Consider the following 22,506-nt stretch of genomic DNA (forward strand, 5'->3'; position numbering starts at 1 on the left):
CCAGATGAACAAGACTTGTACCTTCCACTCGTTATTCTAGGACTGGTACTAACGTCACACTTATTTGTTGATGTCTATTTCTAAGGGTATGCGCTTCTTGAAGAATCTGACTGGAAAGCTGGGGCATGTCCATGGGAGCCCCCACAGGAAGCAATAAGAAGAGAGGCTGCCCCAGGCTCATACATGACCATCTATTGAGGGGTTGGCAAACTGCTCCCTGGGGGCCAAATCTGGCTCCAGATCTGTCTTTGTGAAGTTTTAGTGGAAGACGGTCATGCCCATTACTTTTCTGATTGCCGATGACGGCTTCTACTCTACAAAGGCGGAGGTGAACGGTTGCAGCAGAGACTGGCCAGCAAAGCCTGAAATGTGTACGATCTGATAACTGCTGGCCCCTCATCTGTAGGAATAGTTCAAACCCTAGCCCTCTACCGCCCATCCCTAACCAAAGTCACTGTGAACAGACCTGAGAAGTTTTAAGACACATAACTTAGTCAGCTGAAGGGAAGGTACTGACAAGAAGAGGCATCTTAAGGAACCTGCTGCTGGAGACCAGGCTTACTGGTCTACCACGGAATTGCCTCTAAGAACATCTTTGGCACCCATGCTTTGTGATTTTATCTTTAAATTTCATTTTTAAATGATATTGGTAAGCAACTCATTTGAAATAACAAAAGTTCTCTTTTTAAGATGCACATAGTTTGCTAAGTGTCACAGAACCACTGGCCACCATTGAGAGCACTTTAATCAGATTGCTTTAATAGCAAACATACTGCTTGGAAGAAATGGAAAAGATTTTGCTTGTTGGATGGCCTTTTATGTTATTGATGTTGATAGCAAAAGTGGGGGAGATGACGTGGAGAAGAAGGATAGAGGACTTCTTGAAGTCCTGGAGTCTCCTGGGGGCCAGGGAGGCCGTGGGTACCCTCAGTAGGGAAGCTGAGAGCAATAGGAGGGCTCCAGGCTTCAGGAAACCTGTGAACAGAGGGACTAGCAACTGAGAAGGAGCAGAGCACAGGAAGCTGAGGTTTCGAAGGTAAACAAAATCCTGTTCCAACTATTGCTTAGGATTAGCCCTGCCTTCACGAAAAAAGGTGGAGAGGAAATTCTCATCCTTCTTTTCTACCACCAAGGACCCCCTTGATCGCAGAAGCCAGCGCTCTGCCTGGTGGGCTGGGCCTGCTCCCTTCCTCCACTGACCCGTCAGTCACACTGCCTCCTGCCTTTCCGTCTTCATGGACACCTTTCCTGCAGCACAGGCTCTGGCCACTTCCCTGTGGGGCTGAGGCAAAGGCCTCCACACCTGTGTCGGCCTCCACCCCTGCTCTGCTTTTCTTCAGTCTTGCTGAATCTGACTGGATTGCTTGCTGTCTGGATTGCTGACTGGTCTTGCTGTTTGTCTACCTCACTGTTGGAATAATCTTAAAACTAATACTCGGACTCCGTCATTCAACTTGAAAACCATCACTGACTCTAGTAAGTCAAATTCCTTAGTCTGCAACTAAAAGCATGGACTAAATATCTGTGCCTCATAGACTATTTGTTGATTCTTGAATGGGCCATAAAATGTCTTATTCGAAGACCACTGTGCATGTTGTTCTGCTCTAGAACGTCACCCACTTCTGTGGGTGCTCCCCACAGATGGAGTAGTCAAACACCACCCCATCTACTGAACCCTCCCAGATTCCTGGGAGAAATCAGATGTCCCTCCTCTGGGTCAATATGGCATATGGCTCCTAAGGATTTATTTTACAGAAGAGGGGAATATGAAAAGTTCGGTAATACCTATAATTCATTATGGAAAACGATAAATCCTGTTAAAGGTATTTTTTAAAAGATTTTATTTATTTATTTGTCAGAGAGAGAGAGAGTGAGCACAGGCAGACAGAGTGGCAGGCAGAGACAGAGAGAGAAACAGGCTCCCCGCCGAGCACGGAGCCCGATGTGGGACTCGATCCCAGGACGCCGGGATCATGACCTGAGCTGAAGGCAGCGCTTAACCAACTGAGCCACCCAGGCGTCCCGATAAATCCTGTTAAGAGAGGAAGACTGTGTCTGTTTTCTCTTTGTCCCCCCTGGAGTCCCCAGCACAGCTCTCAGCAGCATGGGGATGGCAATGTTAGGCTGGCTGTAGTCCAGTGTTGGCTCCTTCCAGGACCTGGATGTGGGCTCCTGCACGGCCAGGTTACCAGCTTCTGTGGTTGTATCTGGTGTCAGAGCAGAGTGTCAGGAAGGATTAGAGATGTCCTCAGCTTCTGGAGCCGAGGACAGGCGGTATGTGCAGGTGTGTGTGACGTGCAGGTTATCTGTCTGTCTCTACTAGCTTAAAAGACAATTCCACAAATATCTACTAAGTAAATATGTCTTTGCTAGAGGAAATCAGTTTGAATATCCACATAATAGCTTTACCAAAAAAATTTTAAAAACATCTATCCCATTTATAAATCAGGAGTGGTCTTTCTGATTTTAAGTGCTATGATATGAGAAGCAGACAAATGAGATTGCCAATCAGAGACAGGAGAGATGACAGTGGCTGGCACTATTAGAAAAGTCTCTTTGAAAGATGAGGAGAGCTTCAAAAACTTGATAGGCAGAAGTAGAAGGAAGGATATTTCAAGTGAAGGTATAAGAGAAAGAGAATGGTTTTCATTTTCTGCAAATGTCATTTACTGAGATCAGCCAGTACTTACATAAAAAGTCAGGCAAGCAAACAACAATTTCAACAGGGGTGGGGAGAATCCATCAAATTTAAACAAACTTATTTCTTTGAGAAATGTCTGCCCTGAATTCCACAGGGGAACTTCTGATCTCTTATATTTTGCTATGTTTTTATTTCCAGGCTCTGTATTACCGTTTTGCATAAGACATAGTGAAAAAGGAAAAAATACCCCCAAAACTCCAAGTCTTCCATTGCTCATGAAGTCTTTAAGTGAGGGGTGTGTGTGTGTTTCCTAGCATACATCGCCTATTTGTCTAACTCATCTATGCACCGTCAAAGTGGTTTTGTCATTTTCCTAAAAAAACCAACACAATAACTGGAATTGAACCTAAGTGGGAATATCCTGTTTCTCTTAAGAGAGCAAGAATCTGACTGTATCAGCGCGATCTCCATTTACAGTCTCAAAAGACACATACATCTCAAGGATTTCTGTTACTTTCAAGGCTGAGTGAAGCTCATAAACAAATAAGATAGATTTCCTAAGCTATACAGTGCACAGATGAGTCACACTGCCCCATTTTCCCCTCCTGTGTAACTACCATCATTTTGGCTAGGGCTGAAAAAGTTTTCCTTTCAGTTTCATTTCTGAACTGACAAACTTCCTCAAGTCTTAATATATTTGTCTTTACATTTCAAAGTGTGGATCCCAGATTTAAACTCCCAAAGGACATATAAAACTAAATTATTAGGGGTGATATTTATAAGAGGGAAATTCGTAATGGGGGGCAGGGCTGAAAGGCATCTTGGACTGCGGTAATGGAAAGAATACACAAAGACAGGAACCAACATGCCTGAAGTTGTGAAGTCGCCTCACGACTTCTAGGGTGTTATTTTCACAAAAGAAATTAATGAGAGGGCAAATAAATTGTATTACGTGCTCTAGTGGACCACATTCTATTTTCATTGAAATTTGAAGGAATTTTTCAAATTTAGAAGGCGGTAACAGCGTTGACTGCACGCTAAGATTCGTAAATTATAACCCTATGCTACTGTGCTAATGTGTGTACACTGTAAAACCCGAAACAACCTAAAATGAAATAAAATCGATACACGTTCTACTACTTCCCCCCCATGCTCCACGGGATGGTCTGGCGTCCCGTTCCACCCCCCCCCCCCCGCCCCCCCACTGGCTGTGTTCACTCCACAGTGGAGACCGCTGCGCGCTGTGTGGAGAGAGCAGACACAGTATTGGCTTCTTTTAATGCAAATCACTTGAGCTGTTTACTTCCTTGAGAAGTGCAAACTGCTCCTTGGGAAATGCAGCCCAGAGCCAGGTAACGAGTTGGAACAGGCCCCAGAAAATGCACCCCGGGGACTCAGCCTAATGCAGACTTCAGCTGTTTTCTGGGCAATTTATCTAGACCCAATCATTACTCTTATCTTCCTTCCCCCCACCTGTTTAAATAATCGCTTCATCTCCTTAAGCATGAAACCAAACCAAACGAAAAACCACCCCCAAATTTAAATCTCCTTTCCCTAGACCAACAATAATTGCAGCCTTGTCTTATCTTGTCCTGGCAATTCTGCACCTCGCACGGGCCTTCGTGCAGCCTCTAACACGTGGCCGCAGCCAGCTGACGTCTGGCTTACGGAGCATCTGAGTGAGCGGAGACCTGTGTGGGCAAGTGTCGGACTCTGGGGGGTAAAGAGAGGGTAGTTCACTATCTGCGACCATGGAATGAAAACGTACAACTCGGGAACTGTGGATCAGTATCTGTGTCGCTGCCTGCTTCGGGCTGGTGCTGGGAACACGGGGTCTGTGCGCCAGGACTGGCATCTGCAAAGGCAAGGAGGAGCACTACGAGATGCGTGCAAGCCTCTGCTCATGGAGGATCCAGAGTGGGCTGGGGGAGTCTGTGTTTCCAGGTTTCCCACAGCACCTCAAACACACCGGCCTCACTCCCTCATCCCAAACTATGGAAAGGAGGCAGGATGTTGGGGGCCTAAACCTTCCCCTTGTCTCGAAGCCACGGGCAGACAGGTCTGGGGGCAAGCAGCCTCCAGCCAGGAGACTCAGGAGCCCTGCCACCTTGCAGCCGGCCCTGGACACTGCCACGTGGCCAACAAAGGCTGTATCCGAACCTGCCGCCTATGACAGCAGCCACCTGCTCTCCCAAATTTGCTTTTCAAAATCTGGGTGGGCATCAGAATCACTGGGAAGCTTCCAAAGACGAATCCTGGGCCCTACTCCGCTCCAGCCAGGACCCCGGAGATCTGAGGAGCAGCTGAAACCACGCCCTCCCCGTGCACTGGGGACCCCAAACGCAGGGCTTTCCCCGCACACTGACGCGTCTGCAACACACACCCTTTCCCCTGGCATCCTTGAGACGCGCTGTGAATGCCTCCCTGAGGACATTCACCTTTTCTTTCCTGGCTCTTTTGCTTTTCCCTCGTAGCTGCCTTGAGCCATCAACATGACTGATCTGGGGGGATGAGCAGAATTAAGCAGGCTTCTCTCTCACCACACATTTCTAGCTTATAAAAGGCACGGTTTGGGCCAGTTGATCTCCACGGTTCCCTGTAGCTCAGACACCTCGCAGTTCTGTTCCTCAGAATCCCCAACTCTGAGACTCTCCGTTCCATGCTCTTCTCCCTGATACCTTTTCGGCTTGTCTTTTCACTTACAGTCCACGTACTCCTTTGCCAACTCCCCTGGGATGTTTAATCTTTTGTAGTTACTGTTGATTTGCTTAAAAAAAAAAAATCACATCCTAAATTCCATCTCTAGCCTGCAGCTTTCAAACGTTAACTGAACAAAAAGTAAAGAGATCTACTCATTTGTTAATGAGGTGCTACCACGAATGTCCTATTTTTAGGGAAGCTATGCTGTGTTTTCCCCAGTGCTCTGCATAGAAAAATGATTTCTCTGTCATCGATACTCCTATGCCAGGTGGAAAATCCAGAGGGGAGAGGCAGATAAGGCTTCCTAGCTTGCAGACACAAACAATAAGCGCCATGCCTGTTTTAAATTCATGGCGTGCTGGTGAAGGTGGGCAAGTCAGTGGGAGATGACCGAACATGATGAGGGGGACGTCAACTGTCCACCTGTCCCAACATCCTTCCATCCCATATATACGTGCACGCTGAGAGCCAGCAGTGAAGTCCTGGGGTACATGAGGAAGCAAACTTGACATGGTCCCTGTCCACTTGGGTCTTACTTTAAGCAAGTCAGCGCATGCATCATTATAATCTGTGTTCAGGACCATGAAGGAAAATACAGGCCCTGTTACAGGCTGGGGGTCCAGGCATGAAGGATAAGTGTATCTGGGAAGACTTCTAAGGAGAAGTGAGTTCTGACGATAGACAAGGAATAAGAGGAAGCCCAGAAAGAAGAGAAGGCCATGTCTGACCCAGGGGAGTGAGCCATCTCGAAGCGGTTGCTCAGAGACAGCCTGAGTGAGCAGCCCAGACCCCTGCGCCTGTGAGAGCAGACTGTCTTTTTTTTTTTTTTTTTGAAGATTTTATTTCTTTGACAGACAGAGATCACAAGTAGGCAGAGAGGCAGGCAGAGAGAGGAGGAAGCAGGACCCCCGCTGAACAGAGAGCCAGATGCGGGGCTCGATCCCAGGACTCTGGGTTTGTGACCTGAGCTGAAGGCAGAGGCTTAACCCACTGAGACACCCAGGCGCTCCGCGAGCGACTGTCTTAACAGTCTCTCCTCAAGGCTTTAGGGAAAGAACATCTGCTCCCCTTGCAAAAAGGGCAGGGCGCCCTGTTGTCAGTCTCTGTGCATTAATAGTTTCATTCTGTGAAGATCCAATTTCTAGTCAGATATGGGGTCTCCCCATTTTAATCCTAATTGCAAGTTTACATACTTGGTGCTCACGGTTCCTTGCATGAGGCTTTCTCCTCAGAATCACCAGGGAAAAAACCTAGCTTGGGCACAAAACAGGAGACTGTTTCCCACCTAGGGCCGCTCGACTCAACCAGAAATGGTACTTCTAGACACCGCAGTACAAGGTCTCAGGGCCCAGACACTCAGGAAACTAAGGGCTGTTATTCAATCCAAACAAAGCACAAGACCTCCTTCCTTTCTTTCCATTTACAGATCAATACCCACCCCCGAAGACGCCGACTCTTCCAGAAGACTGGAATTAGGTTCTCCCACCTCATGACTGTCCCACCGACCCAGAATCCAAGGCCAGTTTCACTCACAGAATTGTAAGATCCAGCTGGCTCTTCTCTCCTTCTGAAAGGTGAAGTCCTTTATTTTCTTCTTAAACCCTCCTCAGCCAAAAGTTCTCTAAGATTTCCCCGAACTGGTGGTTCCAAAAACGTTAGAACTGATTCCCTTGATGTCAGAGGAAGCCGGATACGGGCCGGCTGATTGATGTGCTCAACGAGCTCTTCCCAGCTGAGCCTTGACAATCACAGGTTTGGCAAGACAATCGTTACTTCGGGTTTTGTTTTTGTTGAAATAGAAAGAGGCTCCCAGCTCCTTAAGAGGTATCCCCCCGTCCATGCCCTGTCCTAGTAAAACTTTTCTCCCCTCTCTTCATTTTTTAAAAGAGAGGAGCCCCTTTGTCAGGAGGCTAGACTTGAGAAAGGACACATGTGTTTTGGAATAGCCAATAACACAGTTGCCGCCCCTTTTACTGGAGGGCTCTGATGTTCTCAGACGTCAGCCTGGGTCCAGATCACCTAGAAAGCTTGTTCAACTGCATTGCTGGCAGCCAGCCTCAGGGTTTCTGACTCAGCAGGTCAAGGGTGGGACCTGAGGCTCTGTGGTTCTAACAGATTTCCAGGTGATGCTGCGGCTGCTGCTCCGGGGACCATACTTTGAGAACCACTGCCCTAGGGACAGCTTTATGATCAAGAAATACGTACTGAGGAGTGCCTGGGTGGCTCAGTCGGTTAAACATCCGACTCTTGATTTTGGCTCAGGTGATGATCTCAGGATCATGAGATCGAGCCCTGTGTTGGGTTCTTTCTCCCTCTGCCCCTCTCCCCTGCTCACGTGTGCGCGCTCTCTCTCTGTCCCTACTAAAAGAGAAATATGTACTGAGAAAGTACTGAATACAATGTACTCCAATGGATACTGGGAGCCCAAAGAGATATACCTGACTTCAAAAGTTTACAAAGTTGGGGCGCCTGGGTGGCTCAGTGGGTTAAAGCCTCTGCCTTTGGCTCAGGTCGTGATCCTAGGGTCCTGGGATTGAGTCCTGGGATCTCTGCTCAGCGGGGAGCCTGCTTCCTCCTCTCTCTCTCTCTGCCTACTTGTGATCTCTCTCTGTCAAATAAATAAATAAAATCTTTAAAAAAAAGTTTACAAAGTTTAAGTATTTTCTTTCTTCCCTAAAGAGATAAGCAGCCACAAGTAAAGAGACAGCAGCACCTGCTAAGTGCTCAGGGAGCCGTGATCAGCAGACTCAGCACAGAGAGAGATGTTGATAGGTGTTTTGAGTGGAGGGCATCCTTGGAGATAACTCTCAACTTGATCTGGTCCTTGAGAGGAAGGTTAGTGCTTAGATAACCAGCGATGAGACACACACGTCATGCCTCAAAGCAAAGCATCTCAGTTCCTTTCAACACCGATTCTCCTTTATACAGGGAAGTTGTCAGGCAGCAGAGGGATTATGGCTCCCGTCCTCCGCAGGCTTCCACGCGCAGCTGCGTCTTGGTTCCAAGTGCGCAAAACCTGCACCTGAGTCGAGACTCCCTCAACTGGGCCCGAGGACCAGAAGGAAATTACTCTCCCTGATTCTCCTGCCAGCAGCAAGGCCAGATCTCACAGCACTGCGACGCCCCACAGTGTGAAACCCTGAATGGTGGAAGAGGCAGGGGCCAATTCCTCTGAAGAGCAGATGGGGAAGGGTGCAGGCAAGGGCATGTGTTGGGGGCAAGAGGAGTGAAGCACCAAGAGTCAGAGGCTCGCAGACCCAGGCTTGTACCTCAAGGCCATAAGAGGACCAGGTGACCACCAAGGGACAGATAAGAAGTGGTCAAGGAATGACCAGAGATCACAGGAGAATCCTTCCTCTTGTCAACCTCCTATTAGATCCCAGACCTGCCACCATTCTAGGGTGACAGAGATGCTTGAGGCATCATGGCCTTTGCCCTTGAAATGTTGCCGTCTAATGCGGAAGACAGAAGAACAGAAAGATCAGTTATGAAGGCAAGAGGGTAAGCACTCTGGAAGAAGTCTTCACGTTGTCCTGCAAGTGCAGAGCAGAGACCAAAGAACTCTGGGGTGGGGGAGGGGGCTCAGGGAAAGATTTACTTACGGGGAGGAGCAACATTTGGGCTGGGCTGAGGAATCTCTTCCAAGTGCAAAGAGGAGGTTCAGAGGCACAAAGTAGTGGAGAGTTCTGGAACTCTGGGGAATGTGGAGCTCAGGCGCTAGGGGAGGGCTGTGTGTGTGTGTATGTAGGGCTGCCGGGAGCACGTCCAGACGTCAGCACAGGCAGGCAGGAGCTGACGTATTCCACGTTAAGGAGGTGGGATTTTAACCTCAGTGTGATTGATAGCCCCTGAATTATTTTATACCATTAAGTGACATGGTCTGATCCTAATTTACAAATTGTCATTGCAGAGCAGAAGACAGTGGGGAAGACAGACTTGAGAAGGAGTGGCCAGTCACATGGATCAGGACGGCAGCCAGCATGGCGGAGGTGGCCGCCTTCCATACTGGATGTGGAGGGGCGAGCGATGGATGGTGGAGAGGGAGCCCTGTCACTGAAGCCAGACCCCTCTGAGATGGATGAGAATTATGCAAATGGCCATAGCATTTCACTGTCCCGTTCTCATTCCCTTTTCCCTGCCTCTAATCCTCAGAAATTTTTTTTTTAATTTGGCAGAGAGAGATCACAAGTAGGCAGAGAGGCGGGGGGAGGGGGGGAAGCAGGCTCCCCGCTGAGCAGAGAGCCTGATGTGGGGCTTGATCCCAGGACCCTGAGATCATGACCTGAACTGAAGGCAGAGGTTTAACCCACTGAGCCACCCAGGCACCCCTATTCCTCAAATTTGATATTCACCATGTGGTTTCATTCCAAGCACAGCTGGACCGTTTTGGAAGGAAAATCTCCTTGCTGTCCATCACAGCCATGAAAAGTAAGTCCTAAGGGTGTTCATCACACATCCTCGGCATTTGTGTTACATTCGCTCAGCCCAGTGCTTGGAGCTCACCGTGACTTACAGGTGCAAAACCGGTCAACGTCTGAGTGCGGTCTGGCAGCAGGTCTAATCATTATCATCTGTGAAATAAAAGGCTTTAAAACTTGATCAAACAGGGGTGCCTGGGTGGCTCAGTGGGTTAAAGCCTCTGCCTTCAGCTCAGGTCATGATCCCAGGGTCCTGGGATCGAGCCCCATGTCCGGCTCTCTACTCCGCAGGGAGCCTGCTTCCTCCTCTCTCTCTGCCTGCCTCTCTGCCTAGTTGTGACTTCTCTCTGTCAAATAAATAAAATATTAAAAAAAAAAAAAAAAAACTTGATCAAACAGCACCAGGTTTCTTTCATTTCTTTTTCATTTTTTCATTTGTATTTAAAAAATGATGAAACAGAGATGCTGGTTTATAAACATAGAATGGAAAAAGAGAATTTTCCTCCCCACAGTGGTTCAGTACATTTATAAGGCACTGCGGGGCAGACCCTGGGCACACCGTGAGATCCAGAAAGTACTTCGCGTCAGCTGCCCTCCAGCCGGTCCTTCAGAGCTCTGTTTCCGGCTCTGCTCTCCTGGTTGAAACCAGAGCTCAAGAGGACGGTGACACGTGACTGGTGTTGCGGCATTACTGGGGAGCCAGGGAGAAACCCAAGTGTCCCCCTCGGGGAGTGCTTTGCGGAGAAGCAGAGCAGAAGGCCAAGTGTGCGAGGTGGTGTCGAGGCTCTGAGAAGGGAGAACTGTCCACGCAGGATCAGTTTCGCACGGATAATGGATTTGGGATTTGTCTATGAAAGCCCCGGGTGACATGACGGAGGTCTCCTAACGGACGGCACTGAAACACTGACTTGTGGAGAGTTAGTGCTGGGTTTCCCAAATAAATTATGTTCTCACATAATGCACTGACATGCGTTTGGCAGAACTACAGTAAACATACAAAACAATATGATTAATTGGTAAACTTTTTTTAAAAAGATAATGTTATTGGTGATGATGGGAACTGGCCATCGCTAGATCGCTAAATTAGTAATAAATAACCTCTCTGGAGAAAACTTTTGACTATGCAATTCTGCTTAAGCTATTTAAGAAAATAAGAAAATTAAAAAATGTGCACAGAGGTGTATGGTGAAGCTATTCTGTACAGCATTCCTTATAACTGAAAAAATCAAATACACATGTGATTGATGAAAATGGAATTTCTGGTAGAAAACTGGTGAAATTAGCTATGGCACTTCTATGTTGTGGAATATCAGCCATTATAAATCATGCTTCAGAAGCCCCTTTAATGGCATGGGGGAAATGTTCATGATTATATCACCGAGATCCTACCAAGTTTCAGAAGTTAATATAAGATCAATTAAAAATACACATGGGCTGTGGCGCGCAGGGGGTGCAGTTGGTTAAGTCCGACTCTCGGTTTTGGCTCAGGTTGTGATTTTGGGGTTGTGGGACTGAACCCTGTGTTGATCCTTCTGCTTAAGACTCCCTCTCCCCATCTGCCCCTCCCCAGTAGTCCCCTAACCCCCCATATGCACACATGTTCTTTCTCTCCCACAAATAAATCTTAAAAAAATATATATATATTATATATCTACACACATGTGTGGTTATCTACAGATTTAATGCAATCCCTATCAAAGTACCAACAGCATTTTTCACAGAATTAGAACAAATAACATGGAGCCACAGAAGACTCCAGAGAGCCAAAGCAATCTTGAAAAAGGAGTAAAAAGCAGGAGGGATCACAATCCCAGATTTCAAGATATACTACAAAGCTGTAGTGATCAAAATAGTATGGTACTGGCACAAAAACAGAGACCTAGATCAACGGAACAGAATAGAAAATCCAGAAACAAAGCCATGATTACATGGTCAATTAATTAATGACAAAGGAGGCCAGAACATGTAATGGGGAAAAGACAGTCTCTTCAACAAATGGTGTTGGGAAAACTGGACAGCAACATGCAAAAGAATGAAGCTGGACCACTTTCCTACGCCCCACCCTCCCTCCGTGCGCGCGCGCGCGCGCACACACACACACACACACACACACACACACAAATTTGTGGCTAAAGACCTAAATGTAAGACCTGCAACCCTAAAAATCTGAAAGAGAACACAGGCAGTAATTTCTCTGACATCTGTCACAGCAGCATTTTTCTAGATGTGTCTTCCGAGGCAAGGGAAACAAAAGCCAAAATGAACTACTGGGACTTCATCAAAATAAACTTCTGCACAACAAAGGAAACATCCAACAAAACTAAAAGACGAGCTACTGAATGGGAGAAGGTATCTGCAGAAGACACTCAGGCTGCTTTCATAATTTGACTATTGTTAACAATGCTACAATAAACACAGTATTATAATTTGACTATTGTTAACAATGCTACAATAAACAGTATTATAATTTGACTATTGTTAACAATGCTACAATAAACATGTATATTATTTTTGTTTGAAATAGTGTTTTTTGTATTCTTTGGGTAAATACCCAGTAGTGGAATTCCTGGATTATACAGTAGTACTATTTTTAACCTTTTGAGGAACCCCCATACTGTTTTCCAGAGTGGCTGGAAAGGGTTCCCCTTTCTCCACATCCTCCCCAACACTTGTTTCTTGGGTTGTTTCAACCTCAGCCGTTCTGACAGGGTTGAGGTGATAACTCATGGTGGTTTTGATGTCCATTTCCCTGGTGATGATGATGTTGAGAATCTTTTCAAATGTCTGTGGGCCATCTGCATGTCTTCTTTGGAGAAACGTCTGTTCATGTCTTCTGCCCATTTAAAAAATTAGATTATTTATGGTTTTGGTGTTGAGTTTTGTAAGTTCATTATATATGGACTCTAACCCTTTATTGGATAAGTCATCTGCAAAGAGGTGGTGGGGAGAAGACACTGGGTGCTCAGGTCCATTCAAGGCTTATTCAAGGACCGTCCCTGCCTAAGGGGGCTAGAATGTTGATAGGAACCCAAAGGCCATTTGAGGCTGCCATGCTGTGGTCAGTTGCGGACCTTGGAGTAACCAGAATTCTTTTGGTGGATAAATCCAGTCAGATTCATTCTGGATTTATATAATTCATATCATTTTCATTAGCATTCAGTGAACACTTATTCTGCTGTTTGTTTTTAAATTCATTTCGTCATTTATAACTCAGTACCAGATGTAGTGGGTAAACTCTAGAGATTCATCGGGACCCCAGTCCAGTCATCATGTTACCTCATGGAGTTTAGAACTGATTGGGAGAAACAGATATTGATCAAATAATCACAAACCCAAGTGTGACAAGTAGTTCACAGGAGAGACACCTACTCATGCTGAGGGCAAAGAGATTTGATATACATGGGTGTATTCAGGAGAAGTTTCTCTGAGGCAACAACACTATGAATAGGAATCATCAAAGATGATTCAAATTCAATTCCTATTCAAAGATGAATAGGAATCATCTTATTCAGGCAGAAGATTCCAGAAAGAAAGAGAGAATAGCATTTACAAAGGTCCTGTGGCAGAAAAGCATGCAGTCTTCTTGAGGGACCACAGGAAGGGTGGTGTGGTGGTTGCTTAGGAGTAATGATGAGGTCAGTGAGAAATAAGTTTTGAGAAGTAAGCAGGAGTCAGAGAAGCAGTCTAGGCCACGAAAATTGGTTTGGTCTCTGCCCTTACTAAACATAAAATTAAGGGCAGTCACAGAATGGTGTCAAAATACAAAGAGATGGGAATAATCACACAGTTGTTTTTAAACTGTTCACCTTAACCTCATTCATTCAGTTCTGATTTATTTGCTTTATAGGTTACTATTCCGAGAAAATTCTCCTTTGAAGGAAAAGCAGCTAGAAAAATGTTTCAGATCAACAATGGGTTTATACAATGCCTGAGGGCAAATTACAAAAAGGTATCTCTTCTTTGAGAGACTTTCCCTCCTCGACTGGAAATTTGTCCTAATATACTGAATTTGTTAGAACAAAAATCTTTATTGCCATCTTTCAGAAAATTGTCCTAATGAACAGAAAAGCCTATGATGTTTACGAAGCATCAAACTTCAAGTTTATGAAGTATTACTTTGAAGTAACCCACGTGTAGCCCACAGCCGCACAGCCATGCTCCATGGCCCTGGATGTCCAGGGATCGAAATGAAAGGAGAAAAGCAAATTTTCTTCCCTAAAATAAAATGGTATATTATTATGCCATTTTATGGCATATTACATATGCCATACAATTACATGTTATGTAAATGTAACAAAACATGCATTTTTTGGTCTTCTGAGGCCTAATTATAACCACAATGAATTTTCCGATGCTCACCCGTGCTGCCTGGGTTTAGTGCTGGTAGCAAAGACTAAGGGGCTCCAATGGCAGAAGGGAGTCCCCACCCCACGGCTGGTTGGGTGGGGAACAAGAGCTAACAAGAGCTGGCGCTAAAAATGCCACCTCTGTCAGATCTGGGATCCAGAGAGGAAACAAGGGGCCACACTGCAACCTCAGTTTGCCAAAAGCCGTCCTGACCCCACGTGCCAGGCGCAGCAGACCACGGGGGTGTGAAACGCACAGGCTGTGTTAGGAAGAGCCTGGCGAGAGTCCTGGTTTCCTTAAAACCATAAGACATATCCACACCTCTGTACCCGAACGAGCTTTGTGCTTTTGGAACATTCCACTCTCGACCACAATCTCTCCGTCTAAGTTTAAGTTCACAACCAATCGTTTTCAAACACTACATCAAAAAGTAGCAATAAAATCCTCCTGTATATATGAATAAGTGTCCTAGAAATTGATATACACAGTGAGCTTAATACACAATTGCTCTCTCATCTCATTTCCAGTTTTAGTGTTTTTTTCTTAAATGGAAATCATTACCCTCACAGGTTTGTCTGGGAAGATCCTGATTAAAAATAAATAAAATAAATAAAAATAATATAAATAAATAAATAAATAAATAAAATAAAATAAAATAAAAAGAATGCCCTGTGGCCCACTCCCACGCTGGTCTCTATCCTACTGTCTTAAGCTATTATCTCTGATCCTGCCATCACCATCTTTGGGGAAACATTGTTCCAGCACAGCAGCTGGGGAAACCAGAGACACTTACTGCTCCCCGGACAGAAGACGAGCCGGGTCCTTCGTCTTCTTCCCCGTTTGGCTCCTGGTCTTCGTTGTCGGTCCAGGAGGACACGTCCTCTACTGAGCTGGTCAGATCAGGCAAACTCTTAGACGTTAACCTCAGGAGGTCCTCAGCAGAGTTCTCCTATGGGGACACAATTAAAGAGTCGTGAATTACCCCATGGCACCAAGTAGTTCTGGGTCAAAGAAAACCCAGCAAAGCCCGCTGGGAGTGCTCATGTGCTCTGAACCTACAGGCCATAGGGGAACGTATGTTCCACATTTCTAGGCTGGTGAGGTTACTTCACATGTCAGGGCTGGAGACCCAATTTAAGCCCTAACCCATTTTTTCCCCCCTGAAAAACCTGTGTTTCTTAGATATTTCTACAGGCAGTCCAAATTCCCTGAATTTTAGGTCCTTTGATATCCTCTCCTGCCTTGCCTTCAGGGTAGTTTAAGCACCCTCATGGACAGACCACCATCTTAGAGCTGCGGCCTCTGCCCAGTGCTCCAAACACACCTCCCTCCAGTCCCCCCTCCAATCCACACCTTCCAGTCCAGCCATACTGACCTTCCAACACGCCAGGCTCTCCCCTGCCCAGATTCCTTCTCCACCAGCAGTTCCCTCTGCCCAGCGAGCTCAGCTTCCTGGCTCAGCACTCTCTCCTGTAAGCCCTCCCGGACCATCTCAGAAGGCATCCCGTTCGCCTCTCCCTTCTTCTTGAATGTCCTTTACTGTTTCTTTCGTCACCTGACATGTACGTCTGAATATACCTATCTCTCCTGGTTATCTGAGTGTTCCTCAAACTGAATGTCATTTCTACTCTTTGTCGTGCCCCAGGCCCAGCCCAGAGCCCTGATATCCACGTGCTCCTCCCCTCATGGCTCATCTCACTAGCATAGGCTCACTGGAAAGAAATTAGACTGTTGATTGAATCATGCTGCCAGTGGAGACCGATAACGTCTCTTCAGAGAAAGCAGCCCTTGAACAATTTTTAAAGGTCAACAAAATACATGGAATCAGACTTCATTACGATTAGACATAAAGAGGCCTCCACCATAGCCCTTCTTCCTTCCTACACACAGACCAGGCCACAGGGGTTGGTGGAAGGCAGGCAAGGTCGCTGGGGCCATGTGACAATCCCCACACGCAGAGGTGCACACTCAGCCACCAGGAACTCTCTGGGGAAACAGCACAGCCCAGGAGGCCAGGGACCAGGGCTGTGGCTGATCTGAGGCCAGAAAAGAGAGAAATGTGTCCTCCTTTCTCCCACACCAGTCATTTTTACAAGGAAGGAAGCCCGTGGAAAGCTTCGGTTGCCATATTCCTCGGAGCTTGACAGAACGGAGAATAACAGAAGACACCCATCTTAAACAACGGGTGTTATTAAAGACCGTTCATGAGCGGGCGCCTGGTGACAGTGATGTTTGTTACTAGTTTGACAAGCGTCCCACCTTGGAGGCACCCAAAGCTCCTTCATGTCAGGTCAGTAAGTGTGAATACTATAGTTAGATTCTACCTCAGGGAAGGAAAAAGCTATGAAGCAAAAAGTGAGTTCAGCCCTCTTCTGTGAGGTCAGCTCTACCAGACCATTAATGGAAAAGAGTTTTTAAAAGAGATGAAGGTCCTAGCTCGTGAGTAAATGGCACAATAGCCACGGGATAGACGACTCCACGGTCATTAGAAGTGGTGCCACAGAAATGCACTTTCTGATGCGGAAAGATTCTTACGGCATGCTACTTAGTGAAAAAGCAGGTGAAAAACAGTATTATCATTTTATTAATGGACGTTAACAACGAGCTGGGTGTCGGAATATGTAATAACTGTTTCTCCAAGTGCTTCTTACAACCAGCTGCATTGTTCGGGCTTTTTACATTTCACTTCATCTCCCTGACAGTCCATGAAGTAGTTACGGATTCTCACCGTCCGGGTGAGAAAACCAAGGTTTAAAAAAAATGCAACAACTTGTTCAAGACACACAGCTTTTAAAGGGCTGTGCTGGCTCTGATGCCCAGGGGCACTCTGTCTCGTTGTGCTTGAGTCCGTTAAAAATAATAAACACGCCTGGGGGGCACTGGGGGGCTCAGTGGGTTAAAGCCTCTGCTTTCGGCTCAGGTCATGATCTCAGGGTCCTGGGGTCGAGGCCTGCATCGGGCTCTCTGCACAGCAGGGAGCCTGCTTCCTCCTCTCTCTCTGCCTGCTTCTCTGCCTACTTGTGATCTCTGTCTGCCATATAAATAAATAAAAATATTAAAAAAAAAAAGAAAAAAACAAACACGCCTGGACAGACAGATCAGGTAATGGGTAGAAGTACTGGTGGTGTTATGAAAATGTTATCTTCCTTTTCCTCTAGACTTTCTACATAGACATAATAAATGCATATGACTTGCTAATAAAATCTGAGAGTGCTAAAAAGAGAGAGAAATCCATATGGATAGCACGTGCTTCCCGAGATAGCAAAGCACACTGGGAAATTCTGATTTCATTCATTTGACAAAACCTTTCTAAGCTCTTATGCACAAGCAAACAATCTACTTGTATGGAGACATGAGACAGCCTGTCTCGAAGACAGTCATGGTTATATTTTCAAAACAATGTCCTAAAGTTTGGTGACAAAGTGACTACTTCCTACAATAATAATTTACATTTTTATTATTCTTTGTACTTAGCAAATCAAATGCTCTTTCCCCCCCTTCGTCTCTTCAAATGTGAAGACAAAACAAGGACTCTGGATTGCGTGCTCTTGTTGGGTAACGAAGAGGCACGGATGCCAAGAGGTGTGGAAAGACTTTTCTCTCCAAGGTGGCTGAGCGTCTTAGAGGGTGGGGATTCAGTTTAGGAACAAACAGTGGGCAGCTGCTATAGCAACGTACCGCCTAGCCAGGAACGGAGCCTATGGGAAGAAATGAAGGGCATCACCTCTCTGTGGGCTGGTCATCTTTAGGCCTGTTGCTCAGTGCAGTTGGTCAAGGGCAGTAGGTTGAGTGCATGTCCCTAAAGTCAAAGCCTCCGGCAGGAACACGTTACCCTTCTCTAATGCCATTGGCTCCGTGTCCTTCATATCTTATTGGATAAGAGGCAGCTCTCCATACAGGAAGAAGCAGGAAACTGTGAAGTCTTATGGGTCCACAATGAAACCTGTTTCTGCCCCCCACTGCTGGTGTGACCTCTGGGGAAATGAATTAACCACTTAGATGTTAATGTCATCTTTTGAATAAAAAGAACTAATACCTCTCTCATGGGGTTTCAAGAATTAAATGAGATCAGAGGGAAAAAGCCCCTGATACATGTTCTTGTCCATTCTTTGAGCCAGTGAGTGACATCACAGATCAGACCAGTGAGTGACATCACAAACCAGCTTTCAAAACCCCCTTGTATGCTCCTTAATTATGATTACCCATGAGTTGACTTTTTATTATTTAAATTTTAGGCAGCGCAATACTACAGTGCAATACTGGTTTCTGGAGTGGAACGCAGTGATTCATCACTTACACACAACACCCAGGCCTCATCTTCACAAGTGCCCTCCTTAATGCCCGTCACCCCTCTAGCCCATCCCCCTATGCACCTCCCTCAGTCAACCCTCAGTTTGTTCTCTACTGTTGAGTATTTTATGGCTTGTTTCCTCTCTCCTTTTTTCCTTTTCCTCCTTCCCATACGTTCATCTATTTTCTTTCTTAAGTTCCTCATATGAATGAGATCATATGGTATTTGTCTCTCCTTAACGGACTTATTTCACTTAGCATAATACATTCTAGCTCGATTCCTGTCATTGGAAATGGCAAGATTTCATTCTTTTTGATAGCTGAGTAATACTGAGTAATACTTGTAATAATACAAGTAATACTTGCCCACCTAGGGAAGCTCCATGATTTCACACGATCACCTGGCAGCGAGCAAGCTCTTAAGTCACTACCATTCCCTGCATCAACCTTAACAGACAGAGCTCGATCCCTGTCATTGGAAATGGCAAGATTTCATTCTTTTTGATAGCTGAGTAATACTCTTTTTGATAGCTGAGTAATACTGAGTACAATACACACACACACACACACACACACACACACACACAGAGCCCACATTTTCTTTAACTATTCATCAGCCGATGGACATGTGGGCTCCGTCCATAGTTTGGCTGTTGTTGGTAATGCTGCTATAAGCACTGGGGTGCATGTACCCCTTCGAATCTGTATTTTTGGGTCCTTAGGATAAATGCCTGGTACTGCAATTGCTGGACTGTAGATTGGTTCTGTTTTTAACATTTTGAGGAACCTCCATATTGTTCTCCAGGGTGGCTACACCAGTTTGCATTCCCACCAAGAGTATAAGAAGAGTTTCCCTTTCTCCACATCCTCGCCGACATCTGTTGTTTCCTGTGTTGTTAATTTTAGCCGTCCTGACAGGTGCGAGGTAATATCTCATCGGGGTTTTGACTTGTGTTTCCTTGATGATGAATGATGTTGAGCCTCTTTTCATATGTCTGTTAGCTATCTGGATGTTTGGAAAAGTGTCTATTCATGTCTTCTGCCCATTTCTTAACCAAGTTGTTTATTTCTATGGGTATTGAGTTTGAGAAGTTCTTTATAGATTTTGGATACTAACCTTTTATGAGATATGTCATTTGCAAATTTCTTCTCCCATTCTGTAGGCCACCTTTTAACTGTTGATTGTTTCCTTTGCTGTGCAGAAGATTTTTATCTCGATGAAGTTCCAATAGCTCATTTTGCTTTTGTTTTCCTTGCCTGTGGTGGCGTGTCTAGTAAGAAATTGCTACCGCCGAGGCCAAAGAGGTTGCTGCCTGTGTTCTCTTCTGGGATTTTGATGGTTTCCTGTCTTACATTAACGTCTTTCATCCATTTTTAAATTTATTTTTATGTATGGCATAAGCAAGTGATGAGTGGACCTTTTTTGTTTTTATTTTATGATTTCTTTGTGTTCACATGTTTGTGGGGAACAGCTTGACCTAGAGAAGGTTTTCTCTTCCCCATTTTCCAAACTAGCAGGAGAAAGAAGTCAGTATGGAAATAAAGGTTTGGTGGCCATGGTATGCTTGCCCCACCCCCACTCCCCATCCTTGAGCCACAGACTGTGGGGAGGTGGGCTGTGCAAACACAGGCCTCGGTCTGTGTGAGTGTTTAAGACCCTATGGTGCTTTTCAAACCCCATCACCTCTGGCTGAAAGGGAACTTTCCTGTCCTTCCCTTGGAGCATTTCCCTCTTATGGAATTCAACAGTCCGAGAGGGAACATCCCTGCTCTGCTCCCCTTCCTGTCCCTAGTGAGGAGACACCAGGGTGCCCCATGGTATCTCCAGGAGGGGAGGAGGGAGCCTGTGAGTGGAGACCGTCTCCACCCCTGCCTCCAGGGCCTCAATGCCAACACTTCCTCCCAAGTCTGTGCCAAGGCTCTGTGTTGCTGTTGGAAGCCTGAGAGTCCAGGTTAAGGGACTGGTGAGAGGTATAAAATGAGGAAAACAGATTTTTCAGATAGTTCAAAATATTCTAATTATTAAATACTCCAAAATTAGGCAACACACCTTGTAATCTAAGAGAGAAAATATAGAAAAACCTGTGGATGCTAGGTTCAAAAAAATACTAGGAAAAATGAGGAAAGAATAAGTCCTACTGGCAAGAGTGTGTTGCTGTGAAGGGTTAGGACTGGGGTGGCTTCTCAGCACCGCCTCCATGCACGAGAACGAAGCCTAGTAGCTCCCTCGCTCTAACTCCTGAGTCCTGTGGGTGCTTTCCTGTCTTATCAACAGCAGAGGGGACCGTGGAACAGAAGCAAGTGGGCTCAGGTCTTCCTCTTTCTGGTCACGCTGGTGAAGAAGACTATAGCCTTTATCCAGGGCTCTGAGGCTGGTGATACCAAGGGACAAAGTGGATGCTGGGGCCCAGGACATTGGCACCCTTTCCTCCTCCGGGACCTGGGAGAGGTGCAGCTCCACACCTTTCCTGCATCCCTGCCACCCAGTGGACATCCATGTCTCCTCTTTGGCTTCTCCCTGGAAGAGGTGCTACTCTCCCTACCTTGTCCTCTGTCCTCCCTACCCCCCCCCCCCATTTCCTTAGTCCTATTACTGCTCTTCCTTCTACTAAATATTTCAGCTCAAGGCCACCCACATGGGCTTGTCCTGGAGAATCACGGCCATTTAAATGGCCCTGGTAAACTTGCAAGTAGGTGTGGAGTGAGTGTGTGTGGCACAAAGTGTGTGTGAGTGTGTGGGGGTGGGCTCAAATCTAAATTCACCACCAATTTTAATATTAAAAATATTAAAAACTAAAACCAAAACCAAACTACCTACCTTGCTGGCTACCACCAGCTGAACCATTCCAGTGGCGGAGCGGAGAATGGCCACCGCTTCCTCATGGGAGAGCCCCACCAGTAAGTGACCATTGATTACCAGCAGCTCATCTCCTAAGGACAGTCTGCCGTCCCTGAGGAAATGGAGATGGGGAAAAAAAATCCCTCGTCAAGATACTGTGGACTTAAGAAGGGACATTCTCCTGGAGCTGGGGAGGGTCGTGAGAGGGCACAGTTAAAATCAGGATAAGGGAAAACCAGCGACAGTTTGGCCTGGGATGTTTCCTTTGGTCTGGCCAGGTCCCGATGCCCACCTAGGGAAGCTCCATGATTTCACACGATCACCTGGCAGCGAGCAAGCTCTTAAGCCACTGCCATTCCCTGCATCAACCTTAACGAAGTGCCTCCCATCCAGGGGGACACAATGACAGAGGAATTGAGACCCCAAGGTTTTTGGATAGTCTAGTCATTCCATCCATTCTCAATCCTAATGCCATCCTGCCCTCACAAGTGAGTTGGCAGCTGAGTCACTGAGCTCAGCGCCCCAGACAAAGGTATCTTAGACTCAACAGAAAGCTTCTCTAACCTGCTCTCCTCTCTCTTTCCAGGTGACATGGCCCTGGCCAGATTTCCCCTGTGGCACCTGGGGCACTACAGATGTGCATGAGCTTGTGGTCCCCCCGCTCCCAACACACACGCAGAGTTATAGGGCCTTGAGGATAGAGCCTCTCACCGCCATTTCCATCCTACAGCCTGGCTTCCTTAGGAGGATGAACATAAAATCCAACAGACTGACCAATTTACTGCTACTGCAGGTATCAGACCTGGTCTACACATGTGTTCTATTTCTTAATTTCCTCCAAAGTAAATTACAACTAACTTAAAGCTTCCTTCCCACTGGGCTGGGGCTGCCTGCCCTAGGCTGGGTCAAGGGCCCGGGTGGCACACTTGCCAGAGCATCGTGCAGGTGTCCTCAATCATGATGGATCAACAGTCCAGTGGGTTCCCCTTGAACCTCCAATGGTCTAGTTTTCCATGATCCCAAAGGAGCCAAAGGTTTTTCATCTCCATTGCTAAATATGGGACAGGAAATCTGAGGGGGATGATCCCTAAGCCTAGGGTTCCACCATCCCCTCTGAAGGCTTTCTATCAACACCCAAGGTACTGCTCGGGGACCTACGTCTAGGAATATGCAATATTCCTAGATTCACGCAGCTTTCTCTGCAATGTGTCAACTCTTCCCACCTTGCTTTCTTTCAGTAAATCAACCAGTTTCTCTCCACCTTTCCTCCC

The 22,506-nt window shown here is 46.3% G+C and overlaps 1 protein-coding gene across 7 annotated transcripts in view; it reads right to left on the reverse strand.

Moving 5' to 3' along the window:
• PDZD2 (PDZ domain containing 2) overlaps positions 1-22,506 on the reverse strand; it is a 349,024-nt gene that overhangs the window by 59,719 nt on the left and 266,799 nt on the right. For 6 of the 7 annotated variants that reach the window (XM_045999587.1, XM_045999586.1, XM_045999591.1 and 3 more), the window contains 2 exons: positions 21,215-21,347; positions 14,900-15,055 (listed from right to left, as the gene is read on the reverse strand). In XM_045999587.1, coding sequence (XP_045855543.1) covers positions 14,900-15,055; positions 21,215-21,347 — 289 coding nt within the window. The remainder of the gene's footprint in view (positions 1-14,899; positions 15,056-21,214; positions 21,348-22,506) is intronic. The other variant, XM_045999588.1, reaches the window with a different exon arrangement.

Source organism: Meles meles, chromosome 3 (genome assembly GCF_922984935.1).
Source record: "Meles meles chromosome 3, mMelMel3.1 paternal haplotype, whole genome shotgun sequence".
NCBI lineage: Eukaryota > Metazoa > Chordata > Mammalia > Carnivora > Mustelidae > Meles > Meles meles.